The sequence below is a fragment of the Podarcis cretensis genome (genome assembly GCF_951804945.1).
Source record: "Podarcis cretensis genome assembly, chromosome: 4".
Lineage (NCBI taxonomy): Eukaryota > Metazoa > Chordata > Lepidosauria > Squamata > Lacertidae > Podarcis > Podarcis cretensis.
Window position 1 is genome coordinate 19,342,623 of NC_137173.1, and position 25,473 is coordinate 19,368,095.

The 25,473-nt window shown below is 43.0% G+C and overlaps 1 protein-coding gene across 4 annotated transcripts in view; it reads left to right on the forward strand.

Annotated features, from left to right (window-relative positions):
• The window catches only part of CNTN5 (contactin 5), a 685,915-nt gene that overhangs the window by 415,004 nt on the left and 245,438 nt on the right, over window positions 1-25,473 (forward strand). For 3 of the 4 annotated variants that reach the window (XM_079973413.1, XM_079973412.1, XM_079973414.1), the window contains exon 4: window positions 15,311-15,535. The exons of the other annotated variant lie outside the window; for it this stretch is intronic. In XM_079973413.1, the coding sequence (XP_079829539.1) occupies window positions 15,311-15,535 (225 nt within the window). The remainder of the gene's footprint in view (window positions 1-15,310; window positions 15,536-25,473) is intronic. 4 annotated transcript variants of the gene reach the window in all.

Below are 25,473 nucleotides of genomic sequence, written 5' to 3' on the forward strand. Positions count from 1 at the left end.
AACGAAGGACGGAAATTGCGGTAGCTAAGAAAGTGAAATATCTTGGAATATGGGTCACAGCTAAGAACATAAATTTATATAAGGATAATTATGATGTCACCTGGAGGAGTATAAAGAAAAACATGGAAATTTGGGGGAGGATGAAACTCTCCTTTTTGGGGAGGATAGCTATTGTTAAAATGAATATTCTGCCTAGAATGCTATTTCTATTTCAAACCATCCCCATACTTAAAGGCTTAAAACAATGTAAAGAGTGGCAGAGAGCCTTGGCGAAATATATTTGGCAGGGGAAAAGGCCACGGATAAAAATGAAAATTTTGATAGATAAAAAAGAAAGAGGGGGCTTTTCTCTCCCGGACCTAAGTCTATACTATGAAGCGGCTTGCATACTCTGGTTAAAAGATTGGATAAAACTGGAGAATAGAGACCTATTGGACCTGGAAGGTTTTAATAATTGGTACGGATGGCATTCGTACCTTTGGTATGGGAAAGTGAAGGTCCACAAGAGCTTTTTAAACCATATTTTTAGGGGACCGATATACCAAGCATGGGAAAGGAAAAAAAATCCTTGAAAGAAAGACTCCCTGGTGGATTTCACCAATAGAGGTTTTAACGGTCAAGAAAACAAACATGGAGGAGAAAAACGCCACCTATGAAGAAATGTTAAGAAAAACAGACCAAGGGCCCAAACTCAGACCTTATGAAGAGATAAAAAGCTTATTCACTGGTTGGTTGCAATACCACCAGGTGAATGATTTGTTAAAAGAGGATAAGAAGAAGTTGGGTTTTGATGATAAAAAATCAAAATTTAACATAGAAGTAGTAGAAGGCAAAAACAAAACCCTATCCAGAATTTATGATATACTATTAGAGTGGTATACAAAGGACGAGGAGGTGAAGGAGGCAATGATTAAATGGGCAATTGACTTTGGCTATAACATCGATTTCGAAAGGTGGTCGGAAGTGTGGAATTGTAACATAAAGTTTACAGCATGTATGGCACTGAGAGAAAATGTTTGGAAGATGTTATATAGGTGGTACCACACCCCTGTGAAATTGGCCAAAATGTATAGATTAAAGGATAAGAAATGCTGGAAGTGTGGTGAGGTGGAGGGTGACCTATATCATTTATGGTGGACATGTAAAAAGGTGAAGGGCTTTTGGGAATTAATTTATAATAAGCTTAAAAAAATACTTAAGTACACTTTTCCCAAAAGACCTGAAGCCTTTTTGCTGGGAATGACGGGCAAAGAAATTAAAAAGGAAGACAAGACGATATTCCTCTATGCCACCACAGCAGCAAGAATTATGTTGGCACAATACTGGAAAGTGGAAAACATCCCCAGCATAAATGACTGGCAGATTAATATGGTAAATTATGCTGAGCTTGATAAATTAACAGGTAAAATAAGAGATCAAGATGAACAGAAATTTCTGAAAAATTGGAGTAAATACTGGAACTATATTGGAATAAATGTCTAATGTGAACTGGCGGGGTAAGAACAATACTATCAGCGAGTGAATTTAGGATTATAGATTAAAAATCAAATACGTAATGGAAGTAGATATTCGATACTTACCAAAAGGGTGGAAGGGAGTTCAGGGTGTTTTGTTTGTTTGTTTGTTTGTTTGTTTGTTTGTTTGTTTTGTGCATGATGTAGCTAAACTATTTTCTTTGTATAGTTGGAAAAAGGAAAAAGTTGGCTTGTATATCTCTGTTGTAGTGACCCTTTTTTTGTAATCTTTTCTGTGTGTGTGTGTATATATATATATATATATATATATATATATATATTATTTATATATATATATATATATATATATTAATATGTTTGTTTTGTGTATAACTTTAATAAAAATGTATTCAAAAAAAAAAAGCCAGATAAAAATCTTCAAAATGAAAAACAAAGACAAAATTATGTGTTTGGATAGCGTTGTTGAAAGAAAAATGGTATTCAGCTAAAATAATGCAGCAAGGGTACTTGTTTCCTGTGCTGGTACAATGTAGCGGGCCAGATTAGGATTTGGGAGACCAGGTTTCAAATCCCTACTCACCTGGTGACCTTGGGCCAGTCGCCAACTTTCAGCCTACCCTAACTCACAGGATTGTTGTGAGAGTAATATTGAAGGGAGAGAGTCATGTGTGACACCTTGAAATTCTTGGAGAAACGGAGGACTATAAATGCAATAATAAACAAATGTTATTTTCAGTAACAACTACCCAGCTGTTCCTGCTGGCGCAATGCCCCCCTAATGTCAGAGAGCTGAAAAATGTATCAGAATTCAATTAAAACTTGGAGGGATCTGAAAAGATTTTAGGTTTAGAGCATATAAAAGATGCCCTGCTTGACGAACCATTTAAAGTCCTTTGAAGTGAATCAACATGCATGTGGATTGAGGTGATCTGGTTGACAATGCATACTTGCACTTCCAAAAGAGTAGGGCTGTGTGCGATTGGTTTCCCAGAATTCTCCACCCTACTTGTGGAAAATGTGCGCCCTATAAACGGAAGCATAAAGGTTTCATGGATTGCAGGACCAGCACAGCGCACTGCATTGCCTGAAGGAAGCTGCTGCCCCTGCCGTTTCCTCCTCCCTGATTGGCCAGCATCCCCTGTGCTCTGAGGAGAGTGAGGCATTGTGGGTGACATGGCCATGGAGGTTGCTTGTGCCACTGCTGCTGTGTCATGATGGTAGCAAATCCTGTTTTTTCATGTCTTTTAAGTTTTGACCAGGATTTGCCAGCCATGCTGGCACAAGCAAACTCTGAGGCCACCTCACTCTGAAGAAGGACCCCTCAGCGAGTGAGTTGTGAGGAGATCAGAGAGGCCTGCTGCAACATTGCTGACAGTCTCCCTCTTACACAGCCGTAATAGTGGTGGGCAGGTGGCTGGTGTTGCTAACAGTACAGCTGCAGCAGGAGAAGGCAGCCCTGTGGGCACATTCTGCTGCCCATCCTGATCATCTGCCTGAGGCAAGAGTCTCATTCTGCCTCATGACAGGGCCGGTTCTGGCTGATGAATGGAAACAATACTATTGAACAGTGTTTTCTAATTAAGTTATGGGGGGGGTGGAGCTAGGTCTAAGCGGGGCCAGCTTGCTGCCTAGAGGGGCTTCAACTGGAAATGGGTTTTCTTGGGGGCAAGACTAGATTCTGCTCTCTGTTGGCGCTGCTGAGTGCAGACTCCAGGCTCTAAGCAAACAAACTCAAGCGTGGTTTGCTTCTACATAATGTATTAACCATTTCTAAATATATTTTACAAGAGCCCACATCTCTTGGAATGCGAAACCCTCATGAGTGGCATAAAACAGCCACCGTTAAATGAAACGGCATCGTTAACATTAATCCCTATCAAATGAAGGGGCCCCTTTAGCAATTACATTTCAAAAGGTCAGGAACCAGATTGCCTAATGTGGTGTTAGTGAAGGATGTTATCACCAGACTAAATGAAATTTCCCTTTCGTTACTATGAAATTTCCTGTCCTCAGTCACAGCTCTTTAGATTTACGTCATAAAAGCTTCTATTAACGTTTTTAAAAATTCATACAAAGTTTATACATAATCAGATGTGATTGGGGAACAAAATCCTGTACCAGGGAGAACCTTCATTTCAAATCTCCACCTCGCTAACAAGCTTTCCAGGAGGCGTTGAGGAAAGTCAGCACCTCTCCCAGCCCAGCCTGCCTCACAGTACTAACACAGAACATAATTGCAAGAGACCTGCGATGTTTTAACATTGATATTGCAGCGCTTCAAGAAACTCGAAGAGCAAGTGAGGGACAACTGAAGGAAGAGAAAGGAGGCTACACATTATTCTGGAAAGGTCTACCTGAACAAGAACATTGAATACATGGAGTAGGCTTTGCTATCAAAAATGATCTTGTGAAGCTCTTGTCAGAAGTCCCTACTGGCGTTAATGAGCGACTTTCAACCCTTTGAATAAAACTCGCCAAAAAACAACAGGCTACTATTCTAGGCACTTATGCACCAACACTGGATTCCAGTGAAGACATTAAAGTTTTTTTTTCTTCTTCTCTCAGTTGGATACCGTCTGAGACGCCTAAGGAGGATAACAGTATCCTCCTGGGTGATTTTAATGCAAGAGTTGGGTGAGATTTCGATCTGTGGCCTGGGACTCCCACCCAGAAACCAATGCTCCCAATGTGGAAGGACCTGTGGATCCAGGATTGGCCTCCACTTACAGACTCACTGTTAAGACCATGTTCATGGAAGACAATCTTATGGGTGGTCGCCAAAGAAGAAAGGCTATTGTGAGGATAAAATAAAATGATTACCTGCATAGAATGTGTTCATCTCATTCAACACCTGGAGCCTTTAGAATGGCAGGGTAATAAATATGATGAAGAAGAAGAAGAAGAGAAGAAGAGTTTGGATTTGATATCCCACCTTTCACTCCCTTTAAGGAGTCTCAAAGCGGCTAACATTCTCCTTTCCCTTCCTCCCCCACAACAAACACTCTGTGAGGTGAGTGGGGCTGAGAGACTTCAGAGAAGTGTGACTGGCCCAAGGTCACCCAGCAGCTGCATGTGGAGGAGCGGAGACGCGAACCCGGTTCCCCAGATTACAAGACTACCGCTCTTAACCACTACACCACACTGGCTCTCACTTTAATGACAAATTAAATAATTATAATTCACAACTTCTTGCCTCCTATTCAAGTGTGGGAATCCCACTTTAAAAATAAGCTTAAACAAGAAAAGTGCCAGAGGATTTAGCAAAACAAACTTGAAATGTCCACTTTTAAATGCATCCAGTGATCAGGATGGAAACCAATTTAAAGTGAACCCAGCTCTCCCTCCCCTACCCCCTGCTCCTTATCATTCCTGTCCAAATTTTATTAAGAAACAAAACCGGCATTAGAATCATATAAGATACAGTGGAACCTCGGGTTACAGACGCTTAACATTACAGATGCTTCAGGTTACAGACTCCACTAACCCAGATCTCATCTCAGGATGAGAACACCGCAGCGCGGTGGCAGCAGGAGGCCCCATTAGCTAATGTGGTGCTTCAGGTTAAGAACAGTTTCAGGTTAAGAACAGACCTCCAGAATGAATTAAGTTCTTAATCCGAGGTACCACTGTACATGGAAATCAAAATATCAAGCAAGTTGCAGCCTTCACTCTTTATCCATAAGCAGAACTGCTGGACCAGTTTCTGTTCTGAAAGGGTTAATGTGTGTACGGAATACCAAAAAGGCTCATTCCATGCAAGATGTTTGCTTAGTCTCTAGTCCCAAGGAAAAATTATGATCAATCTATAAGTTCAACCTTCTGGGACAGTGTAGATCTTGTTAAAATATGATAAGGAATAGACCGGGAGACAATGGAAGATAGCATTGTAAAGAAAACCGCATTATATTGCTATGTGGAGCTTTCTCGTGGCATCACTGCGAGAAACCCTCTGCCCATACTTCATTTTAATATTTAACAGTAGATCACGGACTATTGCTATTTCTTCTTCTTCTTTTTATGGGTGCAGCAGTATTGAATTACAAAACTAAGTAATTCTTTATGGTGAGAAATAAAAAAGGGTTTAAGAAAAATAGAATGCCATTTCAAGGCAGGAACTGAAATAGGATATGTGTTCCTATACAAGATAACAAGCCAAAGCTGACTTTTGAAAAGATGGCTGCCCTGAACCACTAATCCTTGGGGAGGCAGCTGGCCAATGGGCTGAGGGATCTCTCTGGCTTCCAATGGCTTCCCCCATTCACTTCAGCACAGGGGGGAGAGGCATTTTTGCTTATGCAGAAGGAGAGAATTCTCCTCCACTGAAGTGTACAGTAAAGTCTCAATATGTAGGAGAAAGCCAATGTAGATCAGAGACCAGTGCACGTGTTACTCAATTCTAGGGCATATTCAACTACACACCATGCCTTTAGCACTGCTCCCCACTGTTGAGTCTTTTATTTTTTTTTGGGGGGGGGGAAATCAATCATTCATAAATAGGTGGCCCATCCTGCTGCTTTGATCAGAAAACTAGTCAAAGACTCCAACCATGGCAGACTCAGATCTGCTTTGGGTGGAGGGCTGGAGTCTTTGGAAGAGGCCTATAGCTCAGGGATACAGCATCTGCTTTGCATGCAAAACATCTGAGGTTCAATGCTTAGGATTCTCAGCTAGGGGTGGGAGACACCCCTTCTTTGAACCCTGAAGTAGAAATTTGCGTAGACAGCACTCAACCAGTTTGACTTGGCAAAAGTTGGCTACCTGTGTTGCTATGTCTGCAGTATCAAGAGTGAAGTTTCCATCTGCAGAAGCAGCTGATGAAAGATGTGATAAATACACATCTGTGTAATTTATCTGAGCTCTATGCAAGGAGGAAAGCTGCTGGGGGGGGGGGTTGTTGAGTTGTAAGAATGCAGTGATTTTCATTGCAACCTGCATTCATCACAATCAGCACTGTTTCCCTTCCACTGCAATTCAACTTCCACAAAGTTCTGCACTATTTGTGTCATTGTCCACTTAAGTTACTAAAATTACATAACTCTTTAGGTTTATGCAACTTACATTCATTTCAATGTAAAGAAAACATCAAAACAGTGTAAAAAAACCCACACCCCAAAACAGACCTGTCATTAACTACATATGATTTGTGGACTGAAAAAACCCACAACAATGATATTAATAAATACAAATCGTATTAGTTTTACCTGATTTTTGTTCCCTACCACAAACTGCAACAATATCCACTTCCTTTTCCATTGGAATTCTCCAACATTCCCCCTTTAATATTGTGTAATGTTATGTTTTAATATTAATGTTGTGTTTTTAATTTTTGCAACCTTGGGATGAAGGGCGAGTAATAAATTGTAATCATCATACTGGTGGTGGTGGTGGTGGAACTTGAGCAGAAAAATGCCACAGGTGGAGGATTACTGTATTTTTCGCCCTATAAGACACACTTTTTCCCCTCCAAAAATGAAGGGGAAATGCGTGTGCGTCCTATGGGGTGAATGCAGGCTTTCACTGAAGCCTGGAGAGCGAGAGGGGTTGGTGCGCACCGACCCCTCTCGCTCTCCAGGCTTCAGGAGAGCCGCAGCGCCAGTCCCACAAGGTCGGGGGACAGCGGGGAGGCGGAACGCCGCCATCCCGCTGTCTCCCGATGTGGTTTGGAGGCTGATGGCGGGGAGATGCGTGCTTCTCCCGGCCGCCAGCTCTGCAAGCTCCGGGGACAGCGGGGAGGCGCAGCGCATCTTCCCGCTGTCCCCAGACCTGGTCTGCAGGCGGGCGGCGGGGAGAAGAGTTCTTCTCCCGGCCGCCAGCCCCGCAAGCTCCGGGGACAGCGGGAAGGCACAACGCGTCCTCCCGCTGTCCCCGGACCTGATCTGCAGGCGGGCGGTGGGGAGAAGAGCGCTTCTCCCGGCTGCCGGCCCCACAAGCGCCTGGGGGGGGATAATTTTTTTCTTTATTTCCCCCCCAAAAAAACTTGGTGCGTCCTATGGGCCGGTGCGTCCTATGGGGCGAAAAATACGGTAAACTCTCTTTCCACCTGCCTGTCACCTCTCTTCTCCTCTCCCTCCTTGTAAGCTGCAATGCCAGACAGCTACCCTTTCACTCAGAATTGCTGCCTCCTGAGGCTGCCTATCAGAATTCATTACATGGTGGTTTGTCCCTGAGAGAGCTTCCCCCTTTTGGTTCCAGAAAGAATTGGTGCGGTGCAAGGATTGCCTAAAATAAAGGCAATCCCTGCTTTAACGCTTGATTATCCACACGGACGCATTATAGTTATACTGCACAGTGTCTGGATTTTAAACCCTAAAAGAATTCAGGCTGAGAAAACTTGGATGTAAACCTGACCAGATGTTCTGGATTACACCCTCTGCTGCTCATGTCTGTTGGGTTCATAAATTTCAGCTCATCAAGCCGTGAGCTGAAAACTGAAGGCTGTATTTTCCTGCTCCACAGATGACTGTAACTCATCTTAAATATCAGACTTCTTCAGTCTGAAATGCTTTGTGACCTGTTTCAGGTACAGAGAAGTTGAAAAAATACAAATAATATAAATTCAATTACAAGAGAAACTTTTATTATAGGATTGAGGCCTCTCCCTCCCTTCCCTGTATTTGAACACCCACTGCCTGAATGTGACATCCCTGTCAGTGTGGTGCAGTGCATTAGTCATTATAATAGCCCTCAGTTCAGCCCAAAGGTCATGGTTTCCGTTCCTACTATCTTCCATGCTGAAGGAAGTATGGGGTGGTACACCTGGGGGGGGTTAGCTCGGTGTTTTCCATATACAGTGGTACCTCAGGTTACATACGCTTCAGGTTTCATACGCTTCAGGTTACAGACTCCGCTAACCCAGAAATAATGCTTCAGGTTAAGAACTTTGCTTCAGGATGAGAACAGAAATTGTGCTCCAGCGGTGTGGCGGCAGCAGGAGGCCCCATTAGCTAAAGTGGTGCTTCAGGTTAAGAACAGTTTCATGTTAAGAACAGACCTCCGGAACGAATTAAGTACTTAACCCAAGGTACCACTGTAGAAGGCCCCTAGATACTGAAAGCCACCCATCCTGATTTGGAATGGCCTGGGTCTCCCCAAGTGCTTTGCAAGTAGTTTGGGCATTTTCTGAGAGATCATCAAATTTCAGAAAGGCACATCCCCAAATAGCTGATCTGCTGTTACCAGCTCTTTGGATTATAACAACTTCCTCCTACAATGAACCTCACACACCTCACTACACCAAACTTTCCAATTTTTGAGTGGGAAGGAAACAAAACAGAAATGGGCAGGCCAAACAAGCAACGCCCTCATATGTGAAGCTGGAAGTGTTATCAGAACTTCAGTAAAAACACCCAAAGAAAGTATGTGGTTGGGGAGGGGAAGGGTCTCAAGGGCCAAATGTGGGGGTGCATTTGGCCCTCAGGCCTGAGCTTCCCCATCCCTGCACAAAATGAACGAATGCTGTCAATGGTTCCATTAAATCCCTGCCCTCTAAAGCTGGTCCAGTGGTCCAATCTTGGCAGCTTTTGTATGTTCCCATCTATTTTCGCGTTACGTCTAGTCTACTGAGCTCCCTGCTGATAGCCGAGTGCCTTTTCCTGCCACCTGCACCTGATCAGAGATAATAGTTGTCTGTCATACTTGACAGCTTGCCAATATGCAGTAAATTCCGAAATGCTGGAAGCCCTCGGTGATTGACAAGAGCCGCAAAATGCACAAACTGTGCCTGACAGCCCATTCCTCCCAGGGGGAGAGACTCTGCGTTCACCATTAGGGGACAGTTGCTTTCCCTGACCATGCCTTGCCCTTCAGTCTCAAGAGTCTTTATGAGGAAGCTACTGCTCAGGTGAAATCTGCTGAGGTTTTCTAGAGTCTTGGGGGCTTAGGCTGGCACTGAGGAAGGGCAGTACCTCAGTGGTAAATGATCCGCTTTGTCTGTGAAAGGTCCCAGGTTCAGTCCTCAGCATCTCTAGATAAGGCGGGGAAGAGATCCCAGTCCGAAATCTTGGAGAGCTGTTGCCAGTCAGTGTAGGAAGTACTGAGCTAGATTGGCCAATGGTCTGACAGGCATCTTCATGTGTTGTGAGGTGTAAATATTTGGGAGTGTCTAGGAATTAACGCCAGCAAGTTTTATACTCAATAAAGTTTCCGGTATGTTTAAAAGAGCTCCTAATTATTGAATTTTTGGTGTTATAGCGACATTAGAATTTCTAAATTAAATATCATGGTTATTGTGTTCTTGTATGGTCAAGGGATATAGCATTTAGCATAAGATAATGCACCATAAGATCAGTATGGGAGGGCTTAAATTAGCTTCACATATCCATGCGAAGAAACAGATAGCATGAACAGTTCATGCAGATATCCATTCACCTTACCATGGTCATATGGCCCTGTGGTTGGTGGTATTTTGGGGTCTGCTTGTTTCTTTTAATTATACCAAGATTTCGATCCCAATTTTCCCCTTCACAAGACATGCTCTGTGGAGGCACCTTATGTATACAACAGCTGAAAATGTACATCGAACAATACCAAAAGCCATATAAATAATTTGATTAAAATAATCAAATAAATAACAAGTCACCCAAACAACACAACTCAGGGCCATCCTAACAGGTAATAACTTAGGGCACAATACAAACCTTTCCTGTGGCACGTTTCCTGTTATTACCTAACAGGTAAAAACTTAGGGCACAATACAAACCTTTCCTGTGCCATGGACTGGAGGTGGCAGAGGTCACCCTCCACCTACCACAGAGCAGCACTGCCAGTGTGGTGTAGTGGTTAAGAGTGGTAGACTCGTAATCTGGTGAACTGGGTTCGCTTCCCTTCTCCTCCACAGGCAGCTGCTGGGTGACCTTGGGCTGGTCACACTTCTTTGAAGTCTCTCAGCCTCACTCACCTCACAGTGTTTGTTGTGGGGGAGGAAGGGAAAGAAGATTGTTAGCCACTTTGAGACTCCTTTGGGTAGGGATAAAGCAGGATACCAAATCCAAACTCTTCTTCATCCAAACTCTTCCACCCGCAGAGTGATGATAGTGTCACCCCATCGGGACAGAGCTCACCATTTCATCCCCTTAAAGTGAGTAAGCAGAAGTATTGCCACTGGCCTTACGGTAGCCCCCCAAAAGCTCCCAAATGGAGCATTCCAGGTAGGGGAGGGCCCCATTGCCATCGCTGGCATAGCATAGAGCTGTCTCCCTCCCTTCCACTACAGCCAGAATGAGCAATGGGGCAGAAGTTGTGGCACTGGGTTTGCTGCTGTATCATGCCCCACCACTGCCTTGCCTGGGCTGGGATGAAACAGCAGCAGAATTGAAGTCTTTCCATACTTTTAAGTCCTCAAATGCCAGCTGAAATCAAAGAGAATTCTTTGGCCAGTGCATTCAACAGAAGGAATGCTGCAGATGAAAAAGCCTTCTTGCATGTTGCCACCATCTGTAAGTCAGAAGACGGTGGCGTGCCCAGTACATCAGATCAGCTTTAAGGATAAACAGATTCACAATGAAGGAAATAGTCCCTCAAGCAGGTTGGACTTCAGGACCTTTTTTAAAAAAATTATTTTTCTTTATTTTTTACCAACAACCAAAAACCACATAGTGAACCCCCCCCCCCCCCCCGGCGGCTGATACATTGAGTATACATAATCAATAATAACATATTCAAATCAACCATATGTACAATTCTATATACATTAACACTCCTCCCTCTACAAGGTTTATTTAACTTTTAACATTTTAATTGCCCCAAATTGTTCAAACCTACCCAAATAATTCAGTATCTTCTCAAACCACTCACCCTCTTTCTCACTGATCTTAAACCCTAGGATTTTAAAGGTAATAATGAACAAACCCCCCTTCATGGATCACTGCCTTGCCGTGGCGAAGGGGCTTGAAGAACTCAGAGAAGCTATGAACTATGCCGAGCAGGGCACCCAAGATGAACAGGTCATAGTGGAGAGTTTTGACCAAACGTGATCCACCTGGAGGAGGAACCGGCAAGCCACTCCAGTATCCCTGCCAAGAAAACTCCATGGACAAAGACAACAGGCATATAAAAGTTATGACGCTGGAAGATGAGCCCCTCAGGTCGGAAGGCGTCCAACATGCTACTGGGGAAGAGCGGAGGGCAAGTACAAGTAGATCCAGAGCTGATGAAGCGGCTGGGCCAAAGCCGAAAGGACGCTCAGTTGCGGATATGCCTGGAAGCGAAAGGAAAGTCCAATGCTGTAAAGAAAAATATTGCATAGGAACCTGGAATGTAAGAACCATGAACATGGGTAAGTTGGAGGTGGTCAAAAATGAGATGGCAAGAATAAATATTGACATCCTGGGCATCAGTGAACTAAAATGGACGGGAATGGGTGAATTCAGTTCGGATGACCATCATATCTACTACTGTGGGCAAGAAACCCGTAAAAGAAATGGAGTGGCCCTCATAGTCAACAAAAGAGTGGCAAAAGCTGTACTGGGATGCAATCTCAAAAATGATAGAATGATCTCGATACGAATCCAAGGCAGACCTTTTAACATCACAGTAATCCAAGTTTATGCACCAACTACTGGTGCTGAAGAAACTGAAATTGACCAATTCTATGAAGACTTACAACACCTTATAGAAGTGACACCAAAGAAGGATGTTCTTCTCATTATAGGGGATTGGAATGCTAAAGTAGGGAGTCAAGAGATAAAAGGAACAACTGGCAAGTTTGGCCTTGGAGATCAAAACGAAGCAGGGCAAAGGCTAATAGAGTTCTGTCAAGAGAACAAGCTGGTCATCACAAACACGCTTTTCCAACAACACAAGAGACGACTCTACACATGGACATCACCAGATGGGCAGCATCGAAATCAGATTGATTATATTCTCTGCAGCCAAAGATGGAGAAGCTCTATACAGTCAGCAAAAACAAGACCTGGAGCTGACTGTGGCTCAGATCATCAGCTTCTTATAGCAAAATTCAAGCTTAAACTGAAGAAAGTAGGAAAAACCACTGGGCCGGTAAGATACAATCTAAGTCAAATCCCTTATGAATACACAGTGGAAGTGAGGAACAGGTTTAAGGATTTAGATTTGGTGGACAGAGTGCCTGAAGAACTATGGATGGAGGCTCGTAACATTATACAGGAGGCAGCAACGAAAACCATCCCAATGAAAAGGAAATGCAAGAAAGCAAAGTGGCTGTCCAATGAGGCCTTACAAATAGCGGGGGAGAGAAGGCAAGCAAAATGCAAGGGAGATCGTGAAACATACAGGAAATTGAATGCAGATTTCCAAAGAATAGCAAGGAGAGACAAGAAGACCTTCTTAAACAAGCAATGCAAAGAAATAGAGGAAAGCAATAGAATGGGAAGAACCAGAGATCTGTTCAAGAAAATTGGAGATATGAAAGGAACATTTCGTACAAAGATTTCCATAATAAAGGACAAAAGTGGAAAGGACCTAACAGAAGCAGAAGACATCAAGAAGAGGTGGCAAGAATACACAGAGGAATTATACCAGAAAGAAACGGATGTCTCATATACCCCAGGTAGTGTGGTTGCTGACCTTGAGCCAGACATCCTGGAGTGTGAAGTCAAATGGGCCTTAGAAAGCACTGCAAATAACAAGGCCAGTGGAAGTGATGGTATTCCAGCTGAACTATTTAAAATTTTAAAAGATGATGCTGTTAAAGTGCTACACTCAATATGCCAGCAAGTTTGGAAAACTCAGCAGTGGCCAGAAGATTGGAGAAGATCAGTCTACATCCCAATCCCAAAGAAGGGCAGTGCCAAAGAATGCTCCAACTATCGCACAATTGCACTAATTTCTCACGCTAGCAAGGTTATGCTTAAAATTCTACAAGGAAGGCTCAAGCAGTATGTGGACCGAGAACTCCCAGAAGTGCAAGCTGGATTTAGAAGAGGCAGAGGAACCAGAGACCAAATTGCAAACATGCGCTGGATTATGGAGAAAGCTAGAGAGTTCCAGAAAGACATTTACTTCTGCTTCATTGACTATGCAAAAGCCTTTGACTGTGTCGACCATGGCAAACTATGGCAAGTTCTTAAAGAAATGGGAGTGCCTGATCACCTCATCTGTCTCCTGAGAAATCTCTATGTGGGACAAGAAGCTACAGTTAGAACTGGATATGGAACAACTGACTGGTTCAAAATTGGGAAAGGAGTACGACAAGGCTGCATTTTGTCTCCCTGCTTATTTAACTTATATGCAGAATTCATCATGCGAAAGGCTGGGCTGGATGAATCCCTAGCCGGAATTAAGATTGCCGGAAGAAATATCAACAACCTCAGATATGCAGATGACACAACCTTGATGGCAGAAAGTGAGGAGGAATTAAAGAACCTTTTATTGAGGGTGAAAGAGGAGAGTGCAAAATATGGTCTGAAGCTCAACATCAAAAAAACGAAGATCATGGCTACTGGTCCCATCACCTCCTGGCAAATAGAAGGGGAAGAAATGGAGGCAGTGAGAGATTTTACTTTCTTGGGCTCCATGATCACTGCAGATGGTGACAGCAGCCACGAAATTAAAAGACGCCTGCTTCTTGGGAGAAGGGCAATGACAGGCCTAGACAGCATCTTGAGAAGTAGAGACATCACCTTGCCAACAAAGGTCCGTATAGTTAAAGCTATGGTTTTCCCAGTAGTGATGTATGGAAGTGAGAGCTGGACCATAAAGAAGGCTGATCGCCGAAGAATTGATGCTTTTGAATTATGGTGCTGGAGGAGACTCTTGAGAGTCCCGTGGACTGCAAGAAGATCAAACCTCTCCATTCTGAAGGAAATCAGCCCTGAGTGCTCACTGGAAGGACAGATTGTGAAGCTGAGGCTCCAGTACTTTGGCCACCTCATGAGAAGAGAAGACTCCCTGGAGAAGACCCTGATGTTGGGAAAGATGGAGGGCACAAGGAGAAGGGGGCGACAGAGGACGAGATGGTTGGATAGTGTTTTCGAGGTGACCAGCATGAGTCTGACCAAGCTGCGGGGGGCAGTGGAGGACAGGAGTGCCTGGCGTTCTCTGGTCCATGGGGTCACGAAGAGTCGGACACGACTAAACGACTAAACAACAACAATGAACAAACCCTGACTTCCACTTTGCAATGGATCATTTATTGGAAGTCGATGAAACTATATTTATTTATTTATTTGTAAAAGATTTTTTTTTTTTTTTAAAAAAAAGATCATCAGTCAATGCAGGTGGTACAATAAAGCGGCTGCATGGTTTTCAGGAGCAGCTCTTGAACCTTAAATGGTCCAAATGAGATGTACAAATAAGATAATTTTTTATTATTTAATGAATGCCTGCGTAACTGTAAAGGTAAAGGTAAAGGGACCCCTGACCATTAGGTCCAGTCATGGCTGACTCTGGGGCTGCGGCGCTCATCTCGCTTTATTGGCCAAGGGAGCCGGCGTAAAGCTTCCGGGTCATGTGGCCAGCATGACTAAGCCGAAACAGAGCAGCGCACGGAAACGCCGTTTACCTTCCCACCAGAGCGGTACCTATTTATCTACTTGCACTTTGATGTGCTTTCGAACTGCTAGGTTGGCAGGAGCAGGGACCGAGCAATAGGAGCTCACTCCGTCACGGGGCTCCGAACCGCCAACCTTCTGATCGGCAAGTCCTAGGCTCTGTGGTTTAACCCACAGTGCCACCTGTGTCCCTGTGTAACTGTAGCCAGGTCTAATATAAATGGGAATGCGAAGAAGTGCTGGACGTCACGGACTGTGCATGACCAGATTAGAAGTCACATTTGCTTTGTACAAAATCTGTGCGTTCTTAAAGATACCTCACCCACAACTCAGAGTAACCCCCTCCCTCTCTTTTGTTTCGCCTGTTAGGATACTCCAAAGCTGTTCCGGGAATCCCTACTTCATATGCTGCTGTCTTAAGGCTCAAGTCTGCCAGCTCATCATACTCCTCATCGGCCCTTAACTCGAAGAGCAGGCAACGATCAAGCAGCCCTGCTTTGGGAAGCATCTCTTCTCCAAGCTGGCAAGGGGCACCACAACATTATCACTCGCCGACAAACCTCTATCACTTTGCAGAGGCCTTCAAACATGATGGTATGATCTCCCACCCCCTTGTGGGTCTTTCAGAGCATTATTTAACTGTGGGATTGTGCAATTGTGCTCACCTGATGTCCCAGCAACCAAGTTCCTGCTGTTAACCTGGAAGGAGAGGTGAAGGGATAAGAAGGTAGGCGTGGTGCAAACACGCTGGTATGAACTCCAGATTGCCTCTGCCAATTCTGGCCAACTTCCCTTGTGCGCCTCCTCTGTTCTTCCTGGTAACCAGCAATGACTCAGCTGTTGGGAGGTCAGGTGAGCCCCACTGCCCCCACCAAACCACCCACAACCCAAGAGAGAAAGAATAGCTCTAGGGTTCTGTTTTGGGTGTGTTATTTATTTTATTGGGATTGTTTCTGAATCTGCCACTAGATTTAAATAAACAACACGCAGCCAAAAAAATAGATAAAATAAAAGCTTTTTCTGTACTCTTAAAACAGGCGCTTTCAACATATTTCCTAAGGTTCTTTTCTTACTGAAGCCAAAGTAGGGTAACTGTGGAAAACCCAACATGAAATGAAATTGCATTACAACCTAACCTGCTCTATATTACTTATGTCAATATCTTTGAAAGTCAATACAGAATGGGTTAGGAAACTATTATATTTCTCCTTTGCACCGATATTTTTCAGACTGACTCCAGAACACTAGTTCAGTAGTTTGCAACTATGAGCTTCTATTTATCAAACTAATTTTATCATCAATCAAACATGTTTTATAGAAGTCTTCTATAATGAGCACCTTCATATTTTTTTCCAGTGTAAAAATCCTTAAGATGATAAATATCATCTAATACATATTATTTAGGGTGACTTCTCTCTCTCTTGCTTTCTTTAGGGATGCAGCTTAATCACATCATCACATTATTTATATCAATAGTCCTCAAAGCATCCATATGCTATGAAGAAAAAGTAGAATAGATAAGGTCAAATTAAAATCCAAGCAAGGGAAAATCAGAAAGAACTGCATTCTGTTTGAGTCCAGCACAGTGAATATGAATGTGATTTTAAAAATATTTTGCAGCCTCTATTTTTATTATTTCATTTGTGTGAACATTTAAAATTCATTCATGCATTATTTTAAAATGCACTTCAATGCCTGTGGTTGGCAATGAAGTGGTCAGTCCACGGACAATGGCCTGGACAAAAATAGAAGCAATTTGCCTTAGCAAATAAGATTGGTACTATAGATACCGTGCAAACAATTTCTTCTCCTCTCCCACAAGGTTACTGTGGTCAAGAACTTACTATGAGACAACAATTTAATGCTCTGGAAGCTGGTGTAAAGCAAGCTGGTACAAGTTAAACTAGTATAAAGTTGCACCAGATCCAAACTGGTACTTCTCTGCCTAAGCCTGGTAGAGGGGAAACAAGCCTTTAATATACTGTTCTAGTCCTGGTTGCCAGATCACATGACTGAGCTGAATGGGCTTAGGATCCAACCCGTTCCCTTTCTGGTCTGGCCCCTGTCATGGCCCCAGAATACCCCTTTTGTTGGGAACTTACTTCGGTTTTGTTTTAGAGCCAGCACATCTTGGGCTGAGCTGGGGTTGGGGACTTAAAGCCAGCTGGGGAATCAGCCAGCTGAGCAGGTGATCCATTGCTTACTAAGGTGCCAATGACAGCAGATCTTGCCAAAGGATTGTTCCCCAAAGCTCATTTGGTTTTGATGCCTATAAAACCATTTTTGTTTAAGCAAGTCTACCCAGACATGCAATTTTATCATGTATATTTGTTTTTAGACTAGTGATTTTGTCTATATTTGATAATTTTATTATGTCCACTTGCTTTTGATGTCAGTTGATTTCATCAGGTCTAATTTGGAAACATTTTATATTATTTTCGGTAACCTGCTTAGATTTTTTTTAAAAATGAAGCATTATGTAAACAAGTCACCACTATGACAGCAAGCTAATAAACTACAGCATACTCTTGTTTGCTTGAGAACCTGGAGAAAAAATAGCTTTGATTAGTCATCTAGAAAGGTATTACAGGTGGTCACGCTACCTCACAGGTCATAGGTATTTGTGGATGAACACCTCTCTGCTCAATCTGAAATCAGTAATGTGCAGAATCTCATTTTATATTTTGATCTGTAGAAGGACATTTCAGGTAAATGAAGTTAGATTTTTTTCCAAACTAATTTCCCCTGCCCCGTGTAAATACAAGAACATATAAACAAAGAAACTTGTCCAGTGGAACATTCTTATATGCACCACACAGTAAAACAAGCAATAAATTTATTTATGCATTGTCAATTCAAGTGTCCTCTCCACAGAGTTTTTTGTGTTGTGGGTGGAATATAAGTAAGTTTGATTTTTATACATTTGAGCATTAGGAACTAGGCATTTAATATCCCCAACTAGGCAGCTGTGGCCTTCAGTGATACTCTATTAAGTGGTTTAACTGCTGTTGTTTTAAGCAAACACATTCCCACATAGCCTTATCAGACTGATAGGGAAACTGTGGCCCTTCAGATGTTGCTAACTCCAACTTTCATCAGCCCTAGGTAAAGGTAAAGGTAAAGGGACCCCTGACCCTTAGGTCCAGTTGTGGCCAACTCTGGGGTTGCAGCGCTCATCTCGCTTTATTGGCCAAGGGAGCCTGTGTACAGCTTCCTGGTCATGTGGCCAGCATGACTAAGCCGCTTCTGGTGAACCAGAGCAGCGCACGGAAACACCGTTTACCTTCCCGCCGGAGCAGTACCTATTTATCTACTTGCAATTTGACGCGCTTTTGAACTGCTAGGTTGGCAGGAGCAGGGACCGAGCAATGGGAGCTCAACCCGTCGCGGGTATTCAAACCGCCAACCTTCTGATAGGCAAGTCCTAGGCTCTGTGGTTTAACCCACAGTGCCACCCATGTCCCTTTCATCAGCCCTAGCCCTAGCTAATGAATCACAGGTTTCTTGTTACTGTCATAAAGCTATGGAGGGACATGTCTGCTTACAACAGAAACATCTGTACCACTTCAACGAGGAGAGCCATGTCATTATGTACATTTGTAACCCAGACTATTCAAAATGAGTACAGCAGCTGGAGAACTTTGCCTGTTTGTTTACAATTTTCACATCCTGCCTTCCTAAAAAAAAACAATGTTCAAATTGACTAGCAACATTCATACAACAAAAAGGGAGGAAACCACTATAAAAACAGGTGGCAGATTAAATACAAACACCAGGTAATAGAACAACAAATATCACAAAGCTCTCAGAGTAAATATACCATAAAAGGCAATTGCAGCAGTTAAATATCTCTAGGTTCATGAACAAAATGAGTTTTAGAGAGCTTCCACTTAGAGCTGAGTCCAAGATTGCCCATGGAATGACAACATAGCATCCTTACAAGGAATACGCTGTGGGCAGAAATAGTGGTTGCAGGATCTGCTGGTGGGAATAAGGTAGACAGTGGTGGACTGCCCAGTAGGCCTCTTTCTATATGTCCTACAGCATTTCTCAGAATAATTTCTATATGTCCTATACAGTGGTACCTCGGTATGCTTCAGGTTACAGACGCTTCAGGTTACAGACTCCGCTAACCCAGAAATAGTACCTCGGGTTAAGAACTTTGCCTCAGGATGAGAACAGAAATTGTGCTCCAGTAGCACGGCAGCAGCAGGAGGCCCCATCAGCTAAAGTGGTGCTTCAGGTTAAGAACAGTTTCAGGTTAAGAACAGACCTCCGGAACGAATTAAGTACTTAACCCGAGGTACCACTGTACTCTATATTCCTATAGTTCATTCTTGGCAGAGTTTGAGTTCCAACAAATATCAGGGTAGTTATTATTATTCATTACTATTTATTATGTTTATTATCTCAGTGGTTGTCTCCCAGGACAACGATCTCTCTCTCCCTTTTGAATGTTTGGTAATCTGCTGTAGGAAAGCATCATCCAGAGTCTTCAGTCTGGCTTGGAGATCTATAGCAGACACCCATGTGTCTTCAAAGACACAGCAATATTTTATATATTTTTTAAAGTTGCTTTCTGTACACATTACGCTGAGAATTTCAGAGCTGATTAAGAGATCAGACTGTCTCTTTCCCCAGTAATGAAGGTTAATTGAAAGACCCTGAGGAGGAATCACCTGACTTATAGACAAAGCAACAGTAAATTGAAGGCAAATATCCAAAGAATGAGTACCAAAGTGAAAATGATGTATCAAACAACAGAGAGCACCTGATTTCTCTGAGCCGTCTTAGCACTTATCTTTTCTTTCTTTCTTTTTTACTACATGAAAAGAGCGTGTGCTTCTTTCTAATGAATGAACCTTGCTTTTGTCTATATCAGAATTATTCTGAGAAATGCTGTAGGGCAATAATTGGCCATCATGGCCGCATCTAAAGATTTTTTTTAAGAAGCGGTTTAATAACCGCCTCTTTCAGCGGATCTGGGAAGGCTCCCTCACAAAGGGAAGCATTCACCACCCCATGAAGCCCATCGCCCAGTCCTTCCCGGCTAGCTTTTATAAGCCAGGATGGGTAAGGATCCAGGAGACAGGTGGTTGGCTTCACTCGTCCAAGCAGCCTGTTCACATCCTCGGAGGTAACAGATTGGAATTGATCCCACACTACTTGACTAGACAGGACTCTAGCACTATCCCACCCTGGCCCTGCTCCCACAGTGGAGTCTACTTCTTCCCGAATCTGAGCGATTTTATCTGCAAAAAACTTTGCAAAATCATTGCAGGAGATCATGTGGCCCGTACTGGGCCCCGATGTCGCAGGTGGTTCCGCTAAATTGTGAACCACCTGAAAAAGTCTCCTGCTGCTGTTTTCTGCAGATGCAATAGAGGCAGCGAAGAAAGTCTTCTTCGCCGTCGCTATCGCCACTTGGTAGGCTCGACGTTGAGCTCTAACCTGTGTCCGGTCAGATTCGGAATGAGTTATCCACCACCGGCGCTCTAGCCGTCTCAACGATTGTTTCATTGCCCTCAGATCTGTGGAAAACCATCAGGCCTAGTGGCCATTGACAGCCTTTCCAATGAGTTTGTCAAATCCTCTTTTTAAGACCATCCAATTTGATGGCCATTGCTGCCTCCTATGGGAGCAAGTTCTATACTTCAGCTATGGTATGTGCTGTGTGAAATGGTTCTTTCCGGAATCATCTGACATGCGGCTTCATTGGATGTCAAACACAGGCAAACCTGGCCCTCCAGCTGTTTTGGGACTACAACTCCCATCATCCCTAGCTAACAGGACCAGTGGTCATGGTTGATGGGAATTGTAGTCTCAAAACATCTGGAGGGCCGAGTTTGCCAATGCCTGGTCTATAAGACGCCCCCATGTATTGAGCTTTTTTGGGGGAGAATTGACCAGAGTTGTTGGGGTTTTTTGAGAGTTAATGCCCACAGTTGTTGAGCAATTTTTTTTTGGGGGGGTGGGAATGCTGAACCAAATATCATTCACCTAACTGGAAAAACGTGAACAATCACAAGCGACGCAAGGCAAATTGCGGAAGCGGCAGCCAATCCAAAGCAGCCCTTGCCGCATCAGCTAATAACTTGCCCATGTGACAAAGCAGCAGCCAATCCAAAGCAGCCCTTGCAGCAGACACCATTCACCCACCCAATCGCTAGATCCTGCTTGCAGATGCAACCAATCGCCCATCCTCCCTCTGCACTACCCATGTATAAGACAATCCCCCTCCTCGTTTTTTACTTTATTTTTGAGTAAAAAGCCCTTGTCTAATACATGGGAAAGTATGGTAAATATGAGGTTTTCAATTCATTCAGAACGTTAGCAGTTTCCACAAGGGAGGGTGTGTGTGTGTGTGTGTGTGTGTGAAGGAAGCTTTTGTGGGTACTTTCCACAAGTACCCTCTGCAAAAAGGAAAACTAATAAGCACAGAGATATATTTAAAATCGACAGAGTCACGGTAGACACACCGTTGTGACAATAGCAAGTACTGACGTTGCCGAGTTTCAGAAATTGGTTTTTATTATTATTATTATATTAAAAAATACTGACAGGTGTTTCTAAAAGTCCTGATGAAGAACAGGAGGGGGGGTTTCTGCCCTTGGGAAATTACAGTCGTAAGTGATGGCATATGCCTGTCTATATCTATTTCTCAACAGATCTGTCTTTGTTAAGGGATGTCTTTGATTTATTATGTATCAACATCCTTGCCATGACTCTTTATAACCTATTAATATCCCTTCCCATTTTACATTCTTGCTCACATATTGGCGTGAAAGACAGATAATAAAAGTCAATAAGCAGGCAGCTTGGAGAATTTTGTAGCAGGGGTAGAGATTTAATTCCTCTGCCCTGGCATCTACTTATTTAATGAGTTGTAATTCTGGTTTTGCCTTTTTAAAAAATAAATTCTAGTTTCCCACAGGCTACTGTGAAAACAGGATGGGCTATTGGTCTGATCCATCAGGCTGTTCCTACATTCTTATATTCTTAACATAGGACGGCATTGGGGCCAAAAGGTGGCAGCTGATTCCTCTGCTTAAAAAAACCTCTTGGATAATTTCCAACCAGTCACCATCAGTCAGTGTTTCAGGAATAGTATCATCAAGCCTCTCAGTGCTTGAGGTTATTAATCTGGAGTCCTAAATGTGACCTATAGGCACAATGTTGCCCATCAGCCTCCCCTTTTATCAGAAGAGTACTTTCTGCCCTTAAAATATATATATATCATTTTCAGTCTCCTCCTGAACTGTAAAAGAATGCCCATCACCTTCTGGAAAATATTCATCAAAATGGCCTCCCAAATTTCCCTTCTGTGAATTTTTGGGCACAAATGTTGATCCAGTTTTAATATCTTTCAACATTATTTGACTATTGTTGAAGGAAGGAAATGGCTTTACACCTACGCTTCCCATTTCAGTCACTGAACATTGAGCTGAAAATTTGGAAAAGAGAATTTTCTGAATTAAAAACTGTGGGAGAACTCTACCACTCTCCCTGCCTCAAGAATACCGAGTACCCCTCTAGTTTTGACACCCATAAATATTGTGGAGCAGCTATTTTGACTCAGTCCTAAAAAGTAATAAAGAAATCTCTCAGAATGAGTGTTAGAACACTTTTACTGAGGATGATCTGCACCAGTGATAAATGAATTCCCCTCAACTAAACTCAGAATTGAGTCAGCAACTATGAGCACTGTAGAAAATCACTTTAGGGAGGGGGAGGTGAAACTATTTTCAATAGGAACTCATAATTTTTTATACTGATTTGCTTCCTTTTAGGAGCCATGCACATTCCCACCCTACCAATTTAGAATTGTAGCATGGGGTGAGAAATAGTCACTTGTTCAAAAGGAATTATAATTATAATTACAGTTACTACTACTACTAAAACTGCCAGAGTCATGCTTTAAAAGTCACATTAACATGCTTCTTTCCTGAGACCATGACTGGCTTTTCCAACTTAGAGACTCCCGAGCAAACTGATTGCTCAGAGAAAAAAGTATTGTTCTTAAATTACATTCCCGTTTTTTAAAAAGAAGAAAAACACATTAAAGTAAATTTCAGCAATCAACCATCACTTAATCAAGAGGAAGGGATTAGAGTGTTCCACTTCAAAGAATGAGCAAGCTTTCAGCACCTTAGTCGGTCTGAGGAATGCAGATGGCGGAACTATGGAACAAAATTAGCACAGAAATTCTAAACGACCTTGCTTTACATTATAAAACAAGAGGAAGAATTTTGGGGCAAGGGGACTCTCCCCAGAGTACATCCTGACTTTATGAGTTGGAGGTGAAATAATTCCATGTACATTAATTTGACATGTTGATGACACCACTCATTCTGAGTTGAGTCCATAGGATGGCTGGATGGTGCTTTGAATGCAGGGCAACACCTGCAGCCAAGCTGGTGCCAAACTTATTGCTCTGCTTTCCTTTGGACCAGATAAGGAAGGCTGAGAGCAGGGTTTTGTCATCTGGGCAACCCAGGACCTCCACACACACTGCCCAGGTTTATGTCTTGGGGAGGTCAGTTTAGTGCTGCTAATGCAGTTGTTTGACATCACTCCATTGTCCGTTGAGAAAGATGGAGGCTAACAACAATGTGTGTGTGCTCTCTCCAACACATATGTTTAGTAGTAGTAGTAGTAGTAGTAGTAGTAGTAGCATTTCCACTGTCAAGAGCAAAATGTTTTAACAATCAATCTCTATCCATGGAGAACTCTGGGAATTGTAGCTACATGATAGGGTTCTCTCTTAACAACTCTCACCACCCTTAACAAACTACACTTCCCAGGGTTCTTTGAGAGAAACCCATGATGTTTTAAAGTGGTACCATAGCAATTTAAAGGTATGGTGGGAATGTGGCCAAACTATGTGACAGGTTTGTCTTTAACCTGTAGCAGTAAGAAAACCAGTGAATCTCATGACACCTTAAAGACAAATGCATTTGCAATGGCAAAAGCCTGTATGTTCCTAATGCTTTCAAGCTTGTGTGTGTTGCTGTTTTTTGTTTTTACTTTTAAGTTTTAATTAAAATAATTGTAGAATACAGTAAGTTTGATTCTACACAGTCAGTAATAAGGTGCATGGTTCTGGACATAAACTTCAGGCTAATGTCTTGTTCATGCTTAACTGAGAGAAAGCAGTACTGAATTTGATGGGATTTGTTCCTGAGGAGGCTCATAACTAGAACCTCCACCTTTTCAAAATAGGAAGCTGTATCTTTCACATGAATGGATTTTCAGGTTTGTTACCTATTTTGTCTGTGGTGCTGTTTTCAGATGTTGTAAGCCACGCTGCTCGTTTGAAGATGGGTGGAGTAGAAAAGTAATGGAAAATAAATATCTGCAGATGTCTTCCTATGAGTCTCCTGTAGATAGATTGCTGATATTCATATCTGTAATTTCCTAGCTACCCCCTTCATGCTCCTATGAGGTCCCAAATTGACAAGGATTGATCTGAATCATTATGTCTGCTGAGAAGCAGAAGAACCCAATCATGCAAACCCTTATGCATAAGGGTATTTTGGTGCATAAGTGAAAATCTTCCAAATTAGCAGATGAAAATCGTTGGCTTGTTTAAGAGCATCCATGTCACGGGAATTAGACACCAAAAGTTACGAAGCAAATTATTTGATGGTTATAGAGCAGTGATTATGCAAAGTGCTGTAAAAAAGTGTTACCTTGTTCCTGGATAGTTAATGCTGCCATTTCCATCCTCCTCATGAGTCTGAGTAGCTGTGTGACAAGGTAGAAATTCAAATGGTGAGGCATTTCCCCACATGGAGGTTCATCAGCGAGGAAATACAGGCCTAATGTCAGCATGTGGCACCTTTGGGCAGCTGGCAGAGCCCCTCTGCACTCATGCTTGCCTGTCTGTTCCTAATACAGTGAGTCATCTCCTACAGTGTCTCATATAGCATTGCACTGAGGCATTGTGGGAAGTTTAGAATAGCAGATCATAGCTACGCACCACTGCCACGAAGTAAAACCACAATCAGGAGCAATGCTGACTAGGGAACCATAGGAAGCTGCCTCAGACTGAGTCAGACAATTGGTTCCTCTACCTCAATGTGGTCTACACTGACCGACCGCCACTGTGTGGGTTTGCAGACAGGTGACATCCCTAGCCCTGCCTGGAGATACTAGGGATAGAACTGGAGAACATCTGTATGAAAAGCAGATGTCTTATCACCATAGGCTAGATCAGCATTTCTGAAACTTGGGTCTCCAGCTGTTTTTAGACTACAGCTCCCATCATCCCTAGCTAGCAGGACCAGTGGTCAGGGGCAATGGGAGCTGTAGTCCAGAAACAGCTGGAGACCCAAGTTTGGGAAACCCTGAGCTAGGTGCTCACATCCTAATCACATTTGCTTAACCTTTCCTGCTGGGTCCAATTTACAACACTGTCCAGCGAGAGAGGGCAAGATCAGTGATCTTCTGTGTTTTCATTTTTGCCATGCTTGGAGAGGGCAGGTGAGCTAGTAGCAACACCAGGGAGGGGAGCCAGAAGATCCAGGGGT